At 37.5% G+C, this 18,729-nt stretch overlaps 2 protein-coding genes across 10 annotated transcripts in view; one reads left to right on the forward strand and one right to left on the reverse strand.

Moving 5' to 3' along the window:
- Positions 1-5,279, forward strand: part of NADK2 (NAD kinase 2, mitochondrial) — a 46,500-nt gene extending 41,221 nt beyond the window's left edge. For all 7 annotated transcript variants that reach the window (XM_069555913.1, XM_069555909.1, XM_069555910.1 and 4 more), the window contains 2 exons: positions 54-177; positions 3,175-5,279. In XM_069555913.1, the coding sequence (XP_069412014.1) occupies positions 54-177; positions 3,175-3,313 (263 nt within the window). In that variant the 3' untranslated portion in view covers positions 3,314-5,279. The remainder of the gene's footprint in view (positions 1-53; positions 178-3,174) is intronic.
- Positions 5,280-9,613: 4,334 nt separating this feature from the next.
- Positions 9,614-18,729, reverse strand: part of SKP2 (S-phase kinase associated protein 2) — a 37,400-nt gene continuing 28,284 nt past the window's right edge. For all 3 annotated transcript variants that reach the window (XM_069555918.1, XM_069555919.1, XM_069555920.1), the window contains 2 exons: positions 18,474-18,581; positions 9,614-12,199 (listed from right to left, as the gene is read on the reverse strand). In XM_069555918.1, the coding sequence (XP_069412019.1) occupies positions 11,986-12,199; positions 18,474-18,581 (322 nt within the window). In that variant the 3' untranslated portion in view covers positions 9,614-11,985. The remainder of the gene's footprint in view (positions 12,200-18,473; positions 18,582-18,729) is intronic.

Here is an 18,729-nt window from a genome sequence, read left to right on the forward strand (position 1 = left end):
TTTGCACTTCTCAGAAGTGACTGTGCTAATATTTGTTTTTTTTTCCTTTATAGTAACAAACGAATATAATGAATCACTGCTTTACAGTCCAGAAGAACCAAAAATACTTTTCAGTATTCGAGAACCAATAGCAAACAGAATTTTCTCAAGCAGTCGTCAGCGTTGTTTCACCTCAAAGTAAGCTTCCACAGTCTTCTTGTAGCTGTTTTCCTCCCTTGTAATTAATTACAAAGCACATTTGGCTGTGAAAGTATTGTTTCATTAAATCACTCCTTCAGACTTAATCATGCAGGAAAAGTAGACGCTGTGGAGCTAAAGTGGTATCACGCTAATAACCTGGCTAAAGTGATATTTTCTCTAAAACGTTCTGTTTCATTTTAGAGAAACTAAAATTTAACTGAATGGAAAGGACATGGTTATTTAATTGGGTAATGTGTACTTGTTTGTTTTTACTTTATTAAGTAAGACACAGTAAGATATCTGATCTTACTTGTCAACTTCAAAAGAAACTGACTGGAAAGCAACTTTTTTTTCATATGCTATGGAATAAAAGCAGGACATACATTCATATAAAGTCTAAATTGTGTAGCAACATAAAGGACTCATTTCTTTCAGCTTTTTCCTACAAGTGAATCTCCCTCCCATGCCCACATCTATTAAATTTGCCACAGATTTTTTGTTTTGAGGGGAAGATATACAAAAATGTTTATTATTTTTGTAAAGGTTGCCCAGTCTTCCAGACTAATAAGAAAACTTAACTATAGTTAGGGCTTCCCTGATACTTCAGCTGGTAGAGAATCCTTCTGCAATGCAGGAGACCCCGGTTTGATTCTTGGATCAGGAAGATTCCATGGAGAAGGGGTAGTCTACCCATTCCAGTATTCTTGGGCTTCCCTGTGGCTCAGACGAAAAAGGATCCACCTGTAATGTGGGAGACCTGGGTTCAATCCCTGGGTTGGGAAGATCCCCTTGGAGAAGGGAATGGCTACCTACTCCAGCGTTCTTGCCTGGATAATTCCATGGACAAAGGAGCCTGGCAGGCTATAGTCCCTGGGGTCACAAAGAGTCAGACACAACTAAGCGACTTTCACTTTCACTTTTTATCTCATGGCAAGCACAGAATAGTTGTTACACATTGCTTCTTAACAGTGTGCATATACTTTTTTGAAAAATGCATAATTGATTTTTTCCAGGAAAGACACTAAAAAGGATTGTGATCATATTTAAAAATCACTTAATCATTTGAGAATTAATTTTGATTAATCAACAAATCTGTACTCAGATTGGGTAGGACTGAAAGATTCATTTAAATGTTTGCTCATATAAGTAGGAGAACAGCTTTATGACTTTGGCTGGAAAATATTTCTTAGCAACAGAGTGACAAGTTGAACTAAATTAGAGTTATTGACTTTTGTTAATCAAGACACCATCAAGAAAATAAAGAGGCGAGCCACAGAGTGAAATAGTATCTATGTCCAGCAATGGACTCATATCCAGAATATATTATAAAAATTCTTACCAGTCAGTAAGAAGGAAGGCAGGCAACCCCTTAGAAAAATGGCTGAAAGTCTTGGACAGACATTTTGCAAAAGAGAATATCCAAATGGCTGATAAGTGTATGGAGAAACATCCTTGACCCTATTCATCTGAGAAATGTAAATTAAAACTATATCATATAATACTATAGTCATGTAAGGATGTGAGAGTTGGACCTTAAAAAAGGCTGAGTGCCGAAAAATTGATGCTTTTGAATTGTGGTGCTGGAGAAGACTCTTGAGAGTCCCTTGGACTGCAAGGAGATCAAACCAGTCAATCCTAAAGGAGATCAGTCCTGACTATTCATTGGAGGGACTGAAGCTGAAGTTGAAGCTCCAATACTTTGGCCACCTGATGTGAAGAGCTGACTCATTGGAAAACACTTTGATGTTGGGAAAGATTGAGGGCAGGAGGAGAAGGGGGTGACAGAGAATGAGATGGTTGAATGGCATCATAGACTCAATGGCATGAGTTTGGGCAAACTCCAGGAGATAGTGAAGGACAGAGGAACCTGGCATGCTGCAGTTCATGGGGTTGCTTAGAGTCAGATATGATGGAGTGATTGAACAAATACGATACTACACACACTCACCAGCCTAGCTAAAATACCAGTTGTTGATAAGGTGGAGCAACTAAAACTTTTATATAAAAGTGGAGCAACTAGAAATTTTATATAAAACTTTTATACTGTTAGGAATAATATGGAAAATTGTTTGGCAGTTACCTACCAAAGCTGAATACAGGACATGCAGTGACTCAGTGATTCTGCTCCAAGATATATATCCAGCAGAAGAGTATACACTTGACAGATATGTATGTACCAAAAGACATACTCAAGAATATTCATAGTAGCAGTGTTCCCAATAGATCAAAACCCTAATGTCCATGAGTAGTATAAGAGATATTAAATTTTGGTATTTTCGTACAGTGCAGGTGTTTTCAGACAGCAATGAAAATGAACCCACTGCTGCTACATATGATAATATGGATGATTTCACAAGCATACTGTTGAGCAAAAGAAGCCAGATATAGGCATATCCATTGTATTCTTCCATTTATATAGAACTTCAAGAATAGACAAAGCTAGTATTACTATGTGATTGAAATTAGGATAGTGGATATGCTTGGGAAGGAGGGGCTGGGAATAGAGACTCGGAGATGGGATAAGAGCAATGAGGGAACTTCCCGGGAACTGAGTGTAACATTTCAGTTCCTAATTTGGGTGATGATTACACAAGTGTGCTCATTGAGCTGTACCCTGATAATTTGCCTTTTCTGTATGTTGTATATAAGTAAAAATTTTACATGACAGTAGTTACATTCTTGATCAATACTTAAAATACTTGTAATAATGTTCAGAAAGCTACTATGAGTTCCATCAAGTCTGAACTTGTTCACTTTTTTAAGTGTTTGGGTAAATGGAGCTATCCTGAACATTTCAATTTTGAGATTTTTTTGGGGGTAATGTGCTCATATTGACATAGTCACTAATTCTCTCATAACTAAGGGCAGGGCAACTTGATTTTTAAAATCAAGGCCAAATGATCTACCTGCCAGTTTAGATTAAAAACAGTGTTTTAAAGAAACTGCAGTTTAAGAAAAGTGTTGATATTTAACAAGATGTCTCTCTCTGCCTAGGGTGTGTGTACGTTCTCGGTGTTGGGATGCATGCATGGTTGTGGATGGAGGAACTTCCTTTGAGTTTAATGACGGAGCCATTGCTTCAATGTTGATCGAGAAAGAAGACGAGCTTCGAACTGTGCTTCTAGAGCAGTGAAGGATTGCCTCAGATGACAATTTTGATTGCCAGAGAAATAGTTTTACTGCAGAAAACAGCCTACCAGTCATAAAGCTAGTTTTTGGTTGTTGTTGAGACTGATTGGCCTTGGGCCGAAAGGTGACCAAGAAAGTGAGATTTGCATTATTCTTCTGATGGATTCTGATGGAAAAGATGTTCACTATGTAAGAAAATGGAGGACTAAACTGATTAGAATTCAAAACAGTGAAATTTTGATACTGCTTACAATTGGTTTCCAAGAGTGTTGGTATCTTTATAAATTTAGAGAGGTAGGCTCAAATAAAAGATTTAATGTTTAGGATTTGAAATTTAACTGTACAAGTTTTTTTTTTTTCCCTTTTCCTCCTCACTTTGTGGAATTGGTCAGACCAAACACATCTCATTTGATTAGTGTTTTTTTATAGTATGTAAAGATCAAGATTTTTTTAAAAACTTTGATGGAGAATTTTGATAAATCCTGATATTGACCTAATTGAAATAGGTAAATGTGTTTTTATATATCTGCCAAGAGTTTTCTAATTTCAGAACACAATAATATTGTTATGACTATTGATTTAAAAAGTTCAATCATTTTTGAAATTATTTATAGATGTTTTCATTTAATTGACTATCAGGTTAATTTTGACAATGCTGGGTGAAATATACATGGACAAAATCATGGCACTATTACAAATGTATTAATTAGACAATAATTATTTTAGGTCTTTGGTAATTTTTTTTAATGATTTGAGGCTGATAAAGTTCTTCCATATTTAAAACTCTCTAACATGGATTTAAAGACTGAAAGGATGAACTGATGAGGCACATTCTATTATGAGTTTGGTAAAACCTATACAGATTTTCAGCTAGTGTTAGGAGTATTGTCAGAAAGAAAATGGATTGTTTAATAAATATGCAAAACATTTTAGTTTTGTAATTGCCTTACTTATTATCATGGTAGTTTTCACCTAGCTCATATTCCAAGTTTTACACATTAGGTTTGGAGGATAAAATGTTGTGGCTTTTCTTTTTTTCCCATTATGACAGTTTCTTTACCTAATGCCCAATTTACTTATAAATAATCCTAGAATTATCACAAAAAGTTCCTGTTGCTGCATCATGAGACAATTGGTATTCTTATTCCAATTATTCAAAGTTGTATTTTTTTTCCACTTGCTGTTAAAAATTTGTCTTCAATCACTGAAATATTTACTGAACACCGACTCTGCCATGTACTGTGTCAGGTGCTGGATGTACACTGGTGATCTGAACAGCCACTATCCTGATAGAACTGAATCTGGTGAGCTCAGAAGTAGATTCTGGGAAAACTAGGATGTGTAATCAAACCGAGTGCTCTTAGGTTTGGCAACATTTATCATGTTCTTGTCAGATTTTTAAAGTAATATTATTATACAAAGATAACCTTAGGTTTTGATGTATATCCAGAACAAGAATTTGTTTTTCTTAGTTAGAGAGTAACTGCATAGATACTACTCGCAAGGAGTTTACATGATGCATACAATAAAAATTGGTGTTTTCCCAGAGATGGATGTAGTTTCTGATTTGATTTAATAATGATATACTTAAGATACCACTTTATAAAGAAGTGAAATTCCGCACTATAGAAACTCCCTAACAGATTTAAAATACCTTTTTGATAAAAATACCAACTCCATCTTTAATATCAAGGAAATCTGATTGTCCAAAATGGTACATAGATCTGTTTAATATGTAACATATTAATAGGTAACCTGCTATGTAAAATTGTTTATAAGCCATATTTTAGAGGTTTAAAAACTACTTAATGTGTTCCATTGGTGATATAACCTCTAACATTTCTGACCTGTTGTGGGATTTATTTGTAAGAGATGATGAGAGGCAAAGGTTGTTAGAATAGCAAAAATGTTTTTATGAATGAGTTCCTTTTAATGGCAACATGTGAATAAAAGTAAACCATTATCTTTTCTTTTTTAGTTCATTTATTTCTTCAGCTCTTATGGGTCATTGTTTGAAAACCAGATTGCCCCAGAATATTATATTTCATGTCTTTTTTCTACACTATCTATTACTCTTTTCCCTGCTGACTTCATTCACTGCTAACATGTGACACAGTGCTTCCTGGTAAATGTAGATTCTTCAGATATTTTTCAGTTAATGTTTTTGATGTTCCATATGTATTTATATTCATGGACCCAGTAAATCAAAATCATATTACATGAACTGCTGAACTAGAAAGAATTATTTTAAATGAAGCTTATTCCTTAACATTAAAGAAACCATGAGGGATTAGGGTATAAATCAATAAGAAGGCTTATATATAAGTTTTCTACATGAAGAAATGTATAAAAAATATTTTTTAAGTGTCACAGGCTTTATTTTATGAAAGGTTTTTTAGAAAGTTACTGGCTAAATGAGGAGCTAAAAGGAAAAAATGGAAAAGGATGTTTTAAGTGTTAATTTGAATATTTTATAGGCTAGCAAAGGCATGGATTATAACTAATTTTGTTCTCCCATTTTTAATAATCAGCAGTGGTTAAAAAAAATTCAAAACTTGGGATCCTGAAAAGACTTTGAAGAGCTCTATCTGAACAATACACACCTTTTTATACCAGAAGATTGTGAGTTCACAGGGAGTAGGGATTATGTGTTCTGATTTGTACAATGAATACTTGAAAACTTGCATAGCTAGAGAAGAAACCTATTATAATAAATGATGGTTTTACATGCTGAAACAGTTAGGGAGTCTGTGTATGTCGGGGGGTGATGTATTGACAGTTCCAGTAACTAGGACAGTATTTGAAATTTTTTTTTTTTCAACCATTCTTTTAAAGTGTTTTCCCCAACTGCAACTTTTATTTTTCTCCCTACACACCTGTTCTCTTTAAATGATTGAAGAGAGCTTGAATGATGTTACATTGTCATCATACTAGACTAGTTCTTTGCTTTCACAAGTGGCTTCCCTGGTGGCTCAGATGGTAAAGAATCCACCTGCAATGTGGGAGACCTGGGTTCAATCCCTGGGTTGGGAAGATCCCTTGGAGAAGGGAATGGCTACCCACTCCAATATTCTGGCCTGGAGAGTTCCATGGACTGTATAGTCCACAGGATCACAAGCAGTCAGATACGACTGAGTGACTTTCACAAGAAAATCTATTTAAAATACCTTTGGTAACTAAGCTTTGTTACATAGCTGTTTCCTCCTGCTTCAGAGCTTTCCTTCAAAGCATCATTTCATGATAAATGATTTTTCACAAAATCATTCTATTCATCTTTGAAGTATTTCCATTAGTCTTTAAAATGTGTTGTTGTGGATTATCCACTTACCATGCAGTTTTGGATTAAAATATCACCAAAGTCTTTTGGAAGGAATGATGCCAAAGCTGAAACTCCAGTACTTTGGCCACCTCATGCGAAGAGTTGACTCATTGAAAAAGACTCTGATGCTGGGAGGGATTGGGGGCAGGAGGAGAAGGGGATGACAGAGGATGAGATGGCTGGATGGCATCATCGACTCAATGGATGTGAGTCTGAGTGAACTTCGGGAGTTGGTGATGGACCCAGAGGCTTGGAGTGCTACAATTCATGGGGTCGCAAAGAGTCAGACATGACTGAGCGACTGAACTGAAAGTCTTAACCCCTTTATTTTCTGGTTCTTACTGCAGTACCACTGCAAGTTAGCTTACAGTTACTATCCTGAGTAGTAAATTAATAGTTTTGAGTAAAAAGACGTTTTAAAAGCCAATGTAAATGACCAGGTTTTGTTTAAAATACAACATGAAATCATGGTAATGTTGGGATATGATCAATTCCAGTGTGCCTGTTAATTTTAAAATGTGTCTATGGAAAAAAGTCTGCCTTCTAGTCTCTCATCAGTCACAGCCCCTGCCATCTGAAGACCTTAAATATAGTGATTTTACTGCTCAAATGTACAAGGTAGATACTTTGATATTTGGTTTAAGGAATACCAAAATATCAGTATCTTGATATTTAGATTCACTAAAAAGTAACTCAAACACTAGAGTAAAACAAATCCATAAAGAGTTTAGGTTTTAGGGTTTCAGCCTGTGTAAGGAGTTAGCGTCTTGGTGGAGAGAGCTTTTTGACTTTCTGGGACCTTTGGCCAGGTGGGGATGGGGAGAGGAGAGAGGAGAGGTTACGAGAGAGAAGGTTGCCTTCTGTTTGTTCCGAGGTTAGGTTATCCAGTGGAAAGGTGTTTCCAGTTTTCCTAGACCATTTAGTGCCTTTCCTCATGTTCTAGACCTTGCCCTGTCCTCTACATTGTAGATCATTAGTCAATGTTGGATTGTAGTTAAGTTCACCATGATAGAAGGGACACAGTCACTTTATCCAGAAATAAATATTTTGCATTTGGCTAGAGTTTGCCTAATAATCTTGGGAACTTGCAGTTAGGGTACAGAAGAGGAATCAAGAGCCACACGCAGACTGTTAACATTGTTGTTCAGTCTCAGGTTGTGTCTGACTCCTTGCGACCCCATGGACTACAACACACCAGGCTTCCCTGTCCTTCACTGTCTCCCGGAGTTTGCTCAAACTCATGTCCATTGAGTCAGTGATGCTATCTAGCCATCTCATCCTCTGTTGTCCCCTTCTCCTCTTGCATTCAGTCTTTCCCAGCATCAGGGTCTTTTACAATGAGTCAGCTCTTTGCATTGGATGGCCAAAGTATTGGAGCTTCAGCATCAGTCCGTCCAATGAATATTCAGGGCTTATTTCCTTTAGGATTGACTGGTTTGATCTCCTTGCTGTCCAAAGGGACTCTCGAGTCTTCTCCAACACCACAGTTTGAAAGCATCAGTTCTTCAATGCTCAGCCTTCTTTATAGTCCAACTCTCAAGTCCATAATGACTACTGGAAAATCCATAGCTTTGACTATATAGACCTTTGTTAGCAAAGTGATGTCTTTTGAATATGCTGTCTAGGTTTGTCATAGTTTTCCTTCCAAAGAGGAAGCGTCTTTTAATTTTATGGCTGCAGTCACCATCTGCAGTCATTCTGAAGCCCAAGAAAATAAAATCTGTCACTGCTTCTTTTTCCCCTTCTATTTGCCATGAAGTGATGGGAACAGATGCCATGATCTTAAGTTTTCTGAATGTTGAGTTTTAAGTCAGCCTTTTCACTCTCTTCTTTCACACTCAAGATGTTCTTTAGTTCTTCATTTTCTGCCATTAGTGATATCATCTGCATAACTGAGGTTACAGATATTTCTTCTGGCAATCTTGATTCGTAGAAAGAATGAAAGGCATATGGTGTGTGCCTCTTGAAGGAAGACAGTAATACCGTCTATCCTGTCCCCTTGCTATGATGTTCAAAAAAACCCTGACAAACAGCCTATAGATGAGGGTCTCTCAACACTGGCACTGAGGTTTTGGATCAGATGATTCTTTATTGTGGGGAGCTGTGCTAGCTATTGTGGGATGGTTAGCGGCATCCTTGGTATGTCCCTGCTGGAGGCCAGTAGCTCCTCTCCACTTGTGACAACCAAAGCAGTTTTCAGATGTTACCAGTGTCTCTTGGGTGGCAAACTCACTCTTGGTTAGGACCTTTTCGCTGCTAGATCTAACTACCAGTTTATGGAAACAGGGGACACATAAACCTGTTAAACATTATTCCAGGGATGGATCACATCAGTAAAATCCAGAATGGGGAACACTGGACAAGCAACCTAGTTTCTTCCATACATAAATGGTAAGGATAATAAAGAAGAGGAACACTAAGATTAAGAGACTAAAGAAAATGTCAATGTCAACCAAATGCAAAGTATAATCCGTGTTTGGAGCCTGAGCAAAACAAATCTATGTAAGAAAACAGTTTTTTAGATAGCTAGGGAACTTTCAACATCATCTTGATATTTAATGTTTTAGAATTAAATCAGAAGATCTTCCAGAGGTAGATACCGAACTATTCATGAAGTCATGGGTCTCGGTTTTGCCTCAAAAATGATCTTGTGAGCATGTGATGTCCATGGGATGGGAGATAGGTGAAATGAGATTGGTCATGAGTTAATGACCTTTGAAAGCAGAAAATGAAATTCATCATCTTTACCTTTTGCATTTGAGATTTTTGATAACAAAAATGGAAGCATGGTATTGATAGTAAAAAGGAAGCAAAAAACTGGGTAATATTCAGGAAGAATCACCATTCTACTATTTGAATGTGTTCAAAAGGAGTTAATTCCTAGATCTCTGGATATAGGGTAAACTATTCAAATGATCTGCTAATGAGAATAAAATGCACAGTATAAGCTGATCAAGTCTGTATTTAAAAAGTGCTACGAGCTGATTTTTATTGATAGTACTTGATACTTTATTGATGGTACTTATCACTTAATCTCAAATGTCTTATAAATTATGTTAATACTTTAAGAAGCACTTTAACCATACAAAGAATTATAAACATTTTAATTTGACAACACATGAAGTGGGGCAAAAGGGACCATGTTACGGCTTGTTTTAAAGTGCCTTGTTAGAGGGTTGGGGCTTCCCTGGTGGCTCTGTGATAAAGAATCTGCCTGCAATACAGGAGATACAGGTTTGATCCCTGGGTCAGGAAGATCTCCTGCAGAAGGAAATGGCAGCCCTCTCCAATATTTTTACCTGGGAAATCCCAAGGACAGAGGAACCTGGTGGGCTACAGTCCATGGGGTTGCAAGAGTAGGACATGACTTAGCACACACACATTCAGAGGGCTGAGAGAAATCTCACGCCATACCTGATGCTTGTTTTAACCAGAGTGCTTAAGAAAAAGAGAAAGAAAAAAGGAATACAACTTAGCTGCAGTATTCATTTTTATAAAAATGTGTTTTATTTTAAAACAAATCTATAAAAGTAGAAATCACATACAAAAATACAGATTACTCTGACATGTTAGCAAAATAGCTTATGGCTGGACTTGAGTTTGGAAGTACTGTGTGTGTGAGGGCATCCGGAAATCAGAGGCCAACCGGATCCTCCCTCCCAGCCTGTGTCACTAATCTGTAAACAATAATTTCAAGTAGTATGTAGCACTTTTAAACTACTACAAAATTGAAACCTAATCATTTCCCGTGTAACACTACTTAATAAAAATGTTCTTCCTTAGGTTTGAGCAGATAAGGGCACTTCATACATTGTTTCTAACATTTCAGAGATCTGATTTTTAAAAAAAGCAATGTTAATAGAAATGATGAGTTTGGGTTTTTTGCTCCATTTTGAATATACGGGAAGGTCATTGATTTAAACAAGAAGTTAATGTTTTATGTTTTTTTTAAAGTAGAATTTAGTCCTTTTGCTTCTATGTATCATTAAAAAAAAAAACACTATGCTATCAAAAGGTTCAGCACCCAAGTCTTAACTTTTATGCATGTGCCAGCTTGCTTATTGCTCTGAAACTGCACAGAACATACACCTTCTTCTAGGGTATATTCCTAATTGAAAGGAACATGCAGTTCTTAGGGAACTCCAGGTCCAGAACTTTATAAAACAAGTTGCTAGAAATAATCATTGTGGGAGGCCATTAAAATAATAAAATAAAAAAAGACAATTTAAAATACTTGATTCCAGAGTAAAAATAACTTTGAGAACCTTAGCGAAAAGGAAAACGCAGGCATCTGCGGTTCAGGATTCTATCCAACATTTCAAGAATCAAAGAAGTGACTGGTTCCTACCTCTCTAAAACAAAGTGAGTCATTTTAAAAGCTAAAGAACCCATGTCAACATAATTTGATCATAAAGTCAGAAGTCCACAATTCAATTTCCTCAGCTAATTCAGAACGCTGCAAACACAGTACATAAAGGAAATAAAATATTAGTCGCTCAGTCGTGTCCAACTTTTTGCGACCCCATGGACTGTAGCCCGCCAGGCTCCTCTGTCCATGGGATTCTCTAGGCAAAAATACTGGAGTGGGTTGCCATTTCCTCCTCCAGGGGACCTTCCCAACTGTACATAAAGGAGACCTCATTAATGTGCATTAGAGGATACCCCAGGTTAACTGTCATAGAAAACTGTCTCTTGAGCCTTTAAATTCTATACCAATTCTGCACCTCTGGTTGGCCGACTCTTTCTTAGGTTTTAAGGTGAATGACCTGGGGCTATTTGTTTCCATCATCCAGATTGTGAATCTAAAGGTGCAGTTGAAATGTCTGTTTTTCTTGCCATCCTCAGAAGATTGCTGCAGATCTACTCTATGATTCTCATTCTTTTCAGCTTACAATACAAATAGCTTATTATTTTTTGCAACCTATGTCTTATAATAAAGCAGTGCTGAAAAATTAAATAGAAGAATGTTCAGTTGCCATATAGGCTACGAAAATGATTTGCTGGTGGTGATTTTTAAGCTTGATTCTAAATAGATTTATGAAGAATGGCACTTGGAAGACGTGGTTCAAATTTTGCTATTTAAGGTATCTTGAAATTATAGGCTCACTCTCCCAAAAATTTCAAAAAGCGTAGAACTGAGGCTCTTAAAGGTATAGCAGTGATAAAAGCTTTCATAGTCATTTCTGAAAAGCAACAAACACTTCGTAGTTTTCTGTCTTCAATGGTTCTCGAATATACTTGTAGAAGGAATGCAACAGAAAACCAAGAATAAAAATAGCTGAGCTCTCCACAACTGGGCTTCCTGCTTCCTTTCCCTGTTCAAAGAAAAGAGGAGACACCACCTTGCAATAGAGGCTTCATAGACAACTGGGCTTCTCCAGTGACAGCCGGCATTTGATGCCCCATATCTCTTGGTTCTTCTTGTTGCCAATGGTCGGCCTGGCGATGGTGGTGAAATGGGAGCAATTAATCTGCAGATGAGGGAGGGCTTCCTTTAACAGTTGAAGGGTACCGTCTGGTACGATTCCAAAGACCTGTAGTGTTTTCAATGTGGGAATTTCTCCAAGTTCACTGGAAAGGAAGGAGAGATTTTCAGAGTAGCAGTATCTGTGGTAACTGTGCCACTAGAGTTACATGATCCAATTTTTACACACTGTATTTTATACAAAACAAACTGAAGACATAATTTGCAATCAATGATTTGAGGGAATAGCAAAGGTGAATCAAACCACAAAGCACAGGCCACAGCTTGGGCAATATGGCCTTAGGAAACACACAAGTGCATTTCACTGAATTTCTAATAACCGAAAAACTCCTAGGATTATTTAAAATCCAAACATATCTTCTTTCTTTCTCTATTCCTGGTTTATATTCCACCCCCTTCCCCACCAACTCTTGGTTTATACTGAAAAAATGTCACTGTGTTGGGAGGGGAAGCCAGCAAGCTAGTGATGGGAAAAGCAAATGTTTTACTGTGGCATAAGCTGGAGTCACGAAAGGTTACCTGCAACTTAAGGATATGACTTGATCTTTACTTGAACAAGGCTTGCCCTCTTGAAAGGAGATGTGAGCAGAGCCAGTAACTTCCAAGTAATGGTTAATAGTCAACAAGTCCATTACATATGATGAAGCCTAACGGTGACTTCATGATACTATTTTAAGGTCGTGTGTCAGGTGTTGATAGACACAATAAACATTTTACTTCTCTACATATTACCTTTTTTTCTTTCTGTCACATGGAAGCCAGTCATTTTCCTAGGTATTTCACATTAAGTGAAACCTAACTATGTCAACAGTGAAATTCTGGTCCACAAAAAAGCCTGTTTTCCCAAAGCAAATATGCTTTGGTAATGATTCTTTTTTCTTAACCTAGGTCTACAGGGTTAGAAATTCATCTCTCTGATCTATATTTACTCCAGGTTGGGACATATAGTCCAAAGTCTCAGGAAAGGGAATATTTAGTTTGGAGTTTCAACAAAATCCTACGGCAGATCAATGAGAAAATCAATTCCCTAGAATAAGAAGCATCCTTTATATTTTCATACTGCCAATAATTACTTAAACCTTCCTTATAGTAACTGTCAGCTTGCCTCTAATCTTTCCTCCTTCCAGCTTAGTGTATATACCAATGACCAAGGACATCCTCATAAAGCCTAGCTCAGATTAAGTCCTTCCCCTGTTTGAAATCGTTGATGCCTCCCTCATGTTTACAGAACTCAAACCATCCTTTGGCCTTAAGACTTTCCATGCTAATCCTGCTCCCACTTTTCCCACTCCCCATCTAAGTGTATTTATTCTACATTTAGGAGAGTTTTAAACACCACAGATGTTAACATATACTGGTTGAATACAAGAGGAAGGGTAATTTAGATAATGAAAGTACTAACCAAATGAAATAAACATGCTTGGTGTTCCTAAGGGGGCAGTCAGATCTGGATGTAAAAGAAAATCAGCAAGAACAAATTGCTATTGTTCATAAAGTAAGCTAATCTCTGAAATGGAAACAAGAGTATAAGGAGAAGTCAGCATACACAGATGTTTATACTTACCATCACTGAAGATGATAGCAATCTGGCCCAATCTTAAATTTCTCTTATATAAAATCTGAGCAATGGCACCCCACTCCAGTACTCTTGCCTGGAAAATCCCATGGATGGAGGAGCCTGGTGGGCTGCAGTCCATGGGGTCGCTACTAATTGGACACGACTGAGCGACTTCACTTTCGTTTTTCACTTTCATACACTGGAGAAGGAAATGGCAACCCACTCCAGTGTTCTTGCCTGGAGAATCCCAGGGTCGGGGGAGCCTGGTGGGCTTCCGTCTATGGGGTCGCACAGAGTCGGACACGACTGAAGCGACTTAGCAGCAGCAGCAGCAGAGGTGGGAGTGAAGAGGAATGGCAGACAACAGAAAAGGAAATGTTCTTGCAACCGCACTTTGTAAGAGCCTTGGTGAGGAAGGAAATTATACTAGATACGTGGAAAACACTCAGGGGTTACACGTGAGAAAGGAGTGACCGGACTATGATGAGATGGTGGATGAATGATCATTCCCAGGCCAATAAAACCAGGAAGTCTTTAAGATTTTAAAGAGATCCCCCACACCCCCCAAAACAAGCCTCTTGTATGTGTATCACCTACAACACAGCAGAGATCATCCCCAAGTGTCTCTTTGAAAACTTCAATGGAGTAGACTGAAAAGCAAACGAAAGGAGAGTAAATAGAAATGAATAGTCTGAGAGCCATTACCTTTAACTTCAGTATAAAATGACTGATGTCTTGAGTATCTCTATTTAGCTTTAGTAAACAAAAAGGTATCTATAAACTGTGTCACCAGGTTCACTCCTTTGTTGTCCACTGTTCAGTCGCTAAGCCGTGTTCCACTCTTTGAGACCCCATGAGCCTGGAAGCACCCCAGGCTTCCCTTCCTTCACTGTCTCCCAGAGTCTGCTCAAACTCATGTCCACTGAGTCAGGTGATACCATCCAACCATCTCGTTCTCTGTCACCCCTTTCTCCTCCTCCCCCAATCCTTCCCAGCATCAGAGTCTTTTCCAGTGAGTTGACCCTTCGCACCAGGTGACCAAAGTACTGGAGTTTCAGCTTTGGCTAAGTCCTTCCAATATTCAGGGTCCATTTCCTTTAGGATGGACTGGTTTGATCTCCTTGCTGTCCAAAGGACTCTTCAAGAGTCTTCTTCAGCACCACAGTTCAAAAGCATCAATACTTTAGCACTCAGCTTTCTTTATGGTCCAACTCTCATATTCATACATGACTACTGGAAAAACCATAGCTTTGACTAGACGGACCTTTGTTGGCAAAGTGATGTCTCTGCTTTTTAATACTGTCTAGGTTTGTCATAGCTTTTCTTCTAAGGAGCAAGCGTCTTTTAATTTCACAGCTGCAGCCACCATCTGCAGTGATTTTGGGGCCCAAGAAAATAAAATCTGTCACTGTTTTCATCGTTTCCCCGTCTATTTGCCATGAAGTGATGGGACTGGATGCCGTGATCTTTTGAATGTTGTTGAGTTTTAACCACTCTCCTCTTTTACACTCTCCTCTTCCACTCTCATTGGAGGCTCTTCTGTTCCTCTTCACTTTCTGCCATTACGGAGGTATCATCTGCTTATCTATTGTTGATATTTCTCCCCGCAATCTTATTCTCCTTATAAAACCTTAAATTCCTCAACTTAAAATTCTCTTGCAAGTATTATTATTTCTTTAGTTTCTCTTAATCTCAGATTACTATCTCCAGCTTCAGTTTTTTCCATTAATGAGAAATACAAGAGAAATGAGACCAATTAATAAGGAAGGGAATACATACAAGGAGGGTGTGTCCTGAGGGTAAAATATCTAGTTTCCCAAGTATTTCAAAGCATTATCAGTACAAAAGAAAGACACTCAAATTTTATGTTCCCACTTCTGAGATAAGAAATGAAATTTTTTTTAGCATAAATAGCTTTCTGGAAACTATCGTTGAAGATCCCAGAACTCTTACTATGCATTTCATATACATTTTACCTGGAGAAATGTTTAAGGATAGGGTACCACCAACTCATCTTAATGAATTCACAAGGTAAACCAGTGTATCGTTCACTTTATGTCTTAAGAAACATACTCTTTTACCTTAAGGTTCAAGGATAGCATCTTTCTTCTGTCTGTTCTCACTTATTCTGATGGTCTGACTTGTTACTAAACTGATACCTCTGCTTCCCTTATTTCAAGATAATATTTAGACAAATTGGTTACAGTGCAGTCAGGGTTCGCACCTAGGTCTGTGACTTTAGACCCATGCTCTGACCCGTCAAGTCACACTGCCTGCAGATGACTGCAATGATTATCATCCCACTGGATATAAATATAAAAATATGAAGGCTCACAGCCTCCCCTTAGCCTCTGCTCAAGTGAATAGGTATTTCCTGCTTAACTTCTTACTCTTTGCAGAGAAAAGTAAGACACATAAATAGATTCTCTTGAGAAAAACAAGCAGAGAAGAAAGATCAATGTACTCCCAAGGGAGCTGCACAGACAATGCAGCTAAAGCTCAAATGGCAAGGGTGGGGAACAACTGTTAACACAGAAACCTTTTTGGGTTAGACACTCTAGGCTCCTAGGAGTTCTGCATGCTAGAAAATTCAAGTGGCAGGAGATTTTAATAAGAGTTGCATGTATATGAATTTAGGCCCCAACATCTGAGAGCCCTGCAACTAAATATTGGCATCCCTTCTAGGCAGTTCTTTTCCAAATGAGACACCAGCTGAGACCCTGAGCCCTAAGGATTAACTATAGTGCTTTATTAAAGATGTTCATTACTGGATTCCCTAATTCTATAAGTTAACTCTATATAGCTGAAGTGTCTGATCTATTCATCTTTTTAATTCTTTTTCTTTAAATTGCAACATAGTTGATTTTTAATGTTGTGTTAGTTTTTGGTGTACAGCAAACTAATTCAGCTATATATACATGTATATGTACATATATATATATATATACACACACACATACATATTTTGTTTTCAGATTCTTTTCCATTACAGGTTATTATAAGAAACTGAATACAGTTCCCCATGCTATAGTTAAGTCCTTGTTGTTGATCTATTTTATATATGTAGTGTATATCTGTCAATCTCAAACTCCTGATTTATCCCTCTCCCTCCACCCTTTCCCCTTTGATGGCCATAAGCTTGTTTTCAATGTCTGTGAGTCTGTTCCTATTCTGCAGATAAGTTGAGTTGTATTACTTTTTTAGATTCTACATACATGTGATATGATATTTGTCTTTCTCTGATTTACTTAGTATGATAATCTCTATGTCCATCCATGTTGCTGCAAATGGCACTATTTCAAATTCTTTTTTATGGCTGGGTAATATTGCATTGTATATATATGTACCACATCTTTATCCATTCATCTGCTGATGGACATTTAAGTCACTTCCATGTCCTGGCTGCTGCTATGTTCATTAATTCTTTTTTGTTCCAAACTTTAAACTTTTAATTTTGTATTGAGGTATAGCTGATTAACAATACTGTGGTATAAGTTTCAGGTGAACAGCAAAGGGACTTAGCCACACATATACATGTAGCCATTCTCCCCCAAACCCTTCTGTCATCCAGCCTGGCACATAACACTGAGCAGAGATCCCTGTGCTATACAAAAGGTCTTTGTTGGTTATCCATTTTAAATATAGTAGTGTGTACATGACCTTCCCAAAGTCCCTAACTATCCCTTACCCCTGGCACCCATAAGTTTGTTTTCTGTATTCATTAATACTTGAAACTAACTTACAAGACCCAAACTAATTTGAGGACTAGTAATTTGAGGACTACATAAATTCTGTGCTCAAATTCACCACCTTTCTTTGGTAGGAATCAGCTTGATTACCTTCATGTGGATAGTGAGCCTAAACAAGGTCAGCAGCCTCATTTAGGGGATGAGGAAGGACACCAGGCCAAATCCAAGATACTAACTTCTTGTGGTTTTTAATAAAATTGCTATACATGTATATTTGACATGAGGAAGAACTCTGCAGCCCTTTGAAATATAGGAGAACTTCTTAAAGCTAAAGAGATGATATTCCCAGGATGACTTGGGTACGGTACTTCTTAAAAGCAAGATGGATCCGATTCCTCTTTTGTTAGCATTTGATTTTGTGGAAGCTGCTGAACAGTACAAAATCAATCCCTAAAAGAGCTACCACATTAGATATAGACTATTCTGCCTGTGTCCAGGAGACCTGGGACGTACAGCCAGTTCAGTCAGTAACTCACTATTCAGCTTTGGGTAAGTTTCTTCACTCTTCAGGATCTTAATCTCCTTCCTTCTCAAAGAGAACATCACTCTTACAATATTTACTACTTAAATATTTTTATTTTTCCCCATTCCTTGGCCATCTGGGACAGACACCACTAGGAGACTATAAAACTTTCCCTCTAAGCTCAGATGAAGGTTTTTGGACTTAACTAGTTGATCTGAAAAATTTCAGAAACACATATACACACGGTCTGCCTCCTCCCCTTATACTCTGAGCTTCCTGGAACTAAAGACTGTCTTCTGCTTTTGTAAGTTCTCTGCAAGTACTAGAACAGTATTCTAATATTTAGACCGGTTCACAGCCAAATTAATGTTTAGTAAACTACCTCAATCAACTCAACTTTACCAGACGTTTTAAGCAAAACATTTTGCCTTGGTCCTTCTATTTTGTTAGTCCTTCCTAACTAGTTTGTGATACATTAATTTGATGTTTAAGCTTTAAACATCTGCTGTTAATAATAACGGATTTTAACACCAAGTGACATCTCTTTTGGCCCCTGCTCTCTGCTCATTTTAAGAAACAAGAGTACTCACAGTAAAGTTTCAGGTATTATGTCATAGCACCGACTGAGTGATAGGTGTTGGAGGTAGTTGAGTTGGTAAAATTCTGGAAAGCAGTCATTTTTCAGCATGACACTATCGCTATAACAGAACAGAAGAAAAAATTAAAAATCTATCCATCAATCCCAGATGAAGACAGGAACAGCTTATCATTCAGTTCCTTCAATTCAACATATTAAGATTCTTTCCTCATTCAATAAAAGTCATGCATTTTCATTAAAATTTATTT

Source organism: Ovis canadensis, chromosome 16 (assembly GCF_042477335.2).
Source record: "Ovis canadensis isolate MfBH-ARS-UI-01 breed Bighorn chromosome 16, ARS-UI_OviCan_v2, whole genome shotgun sequence".
Classification (NCBI taxonomy): Eukaryota; Metazoa; Chordata; class Mammalia; order Artiodactyla; family Bovidae; genus Ovis; species Ovis canadensis.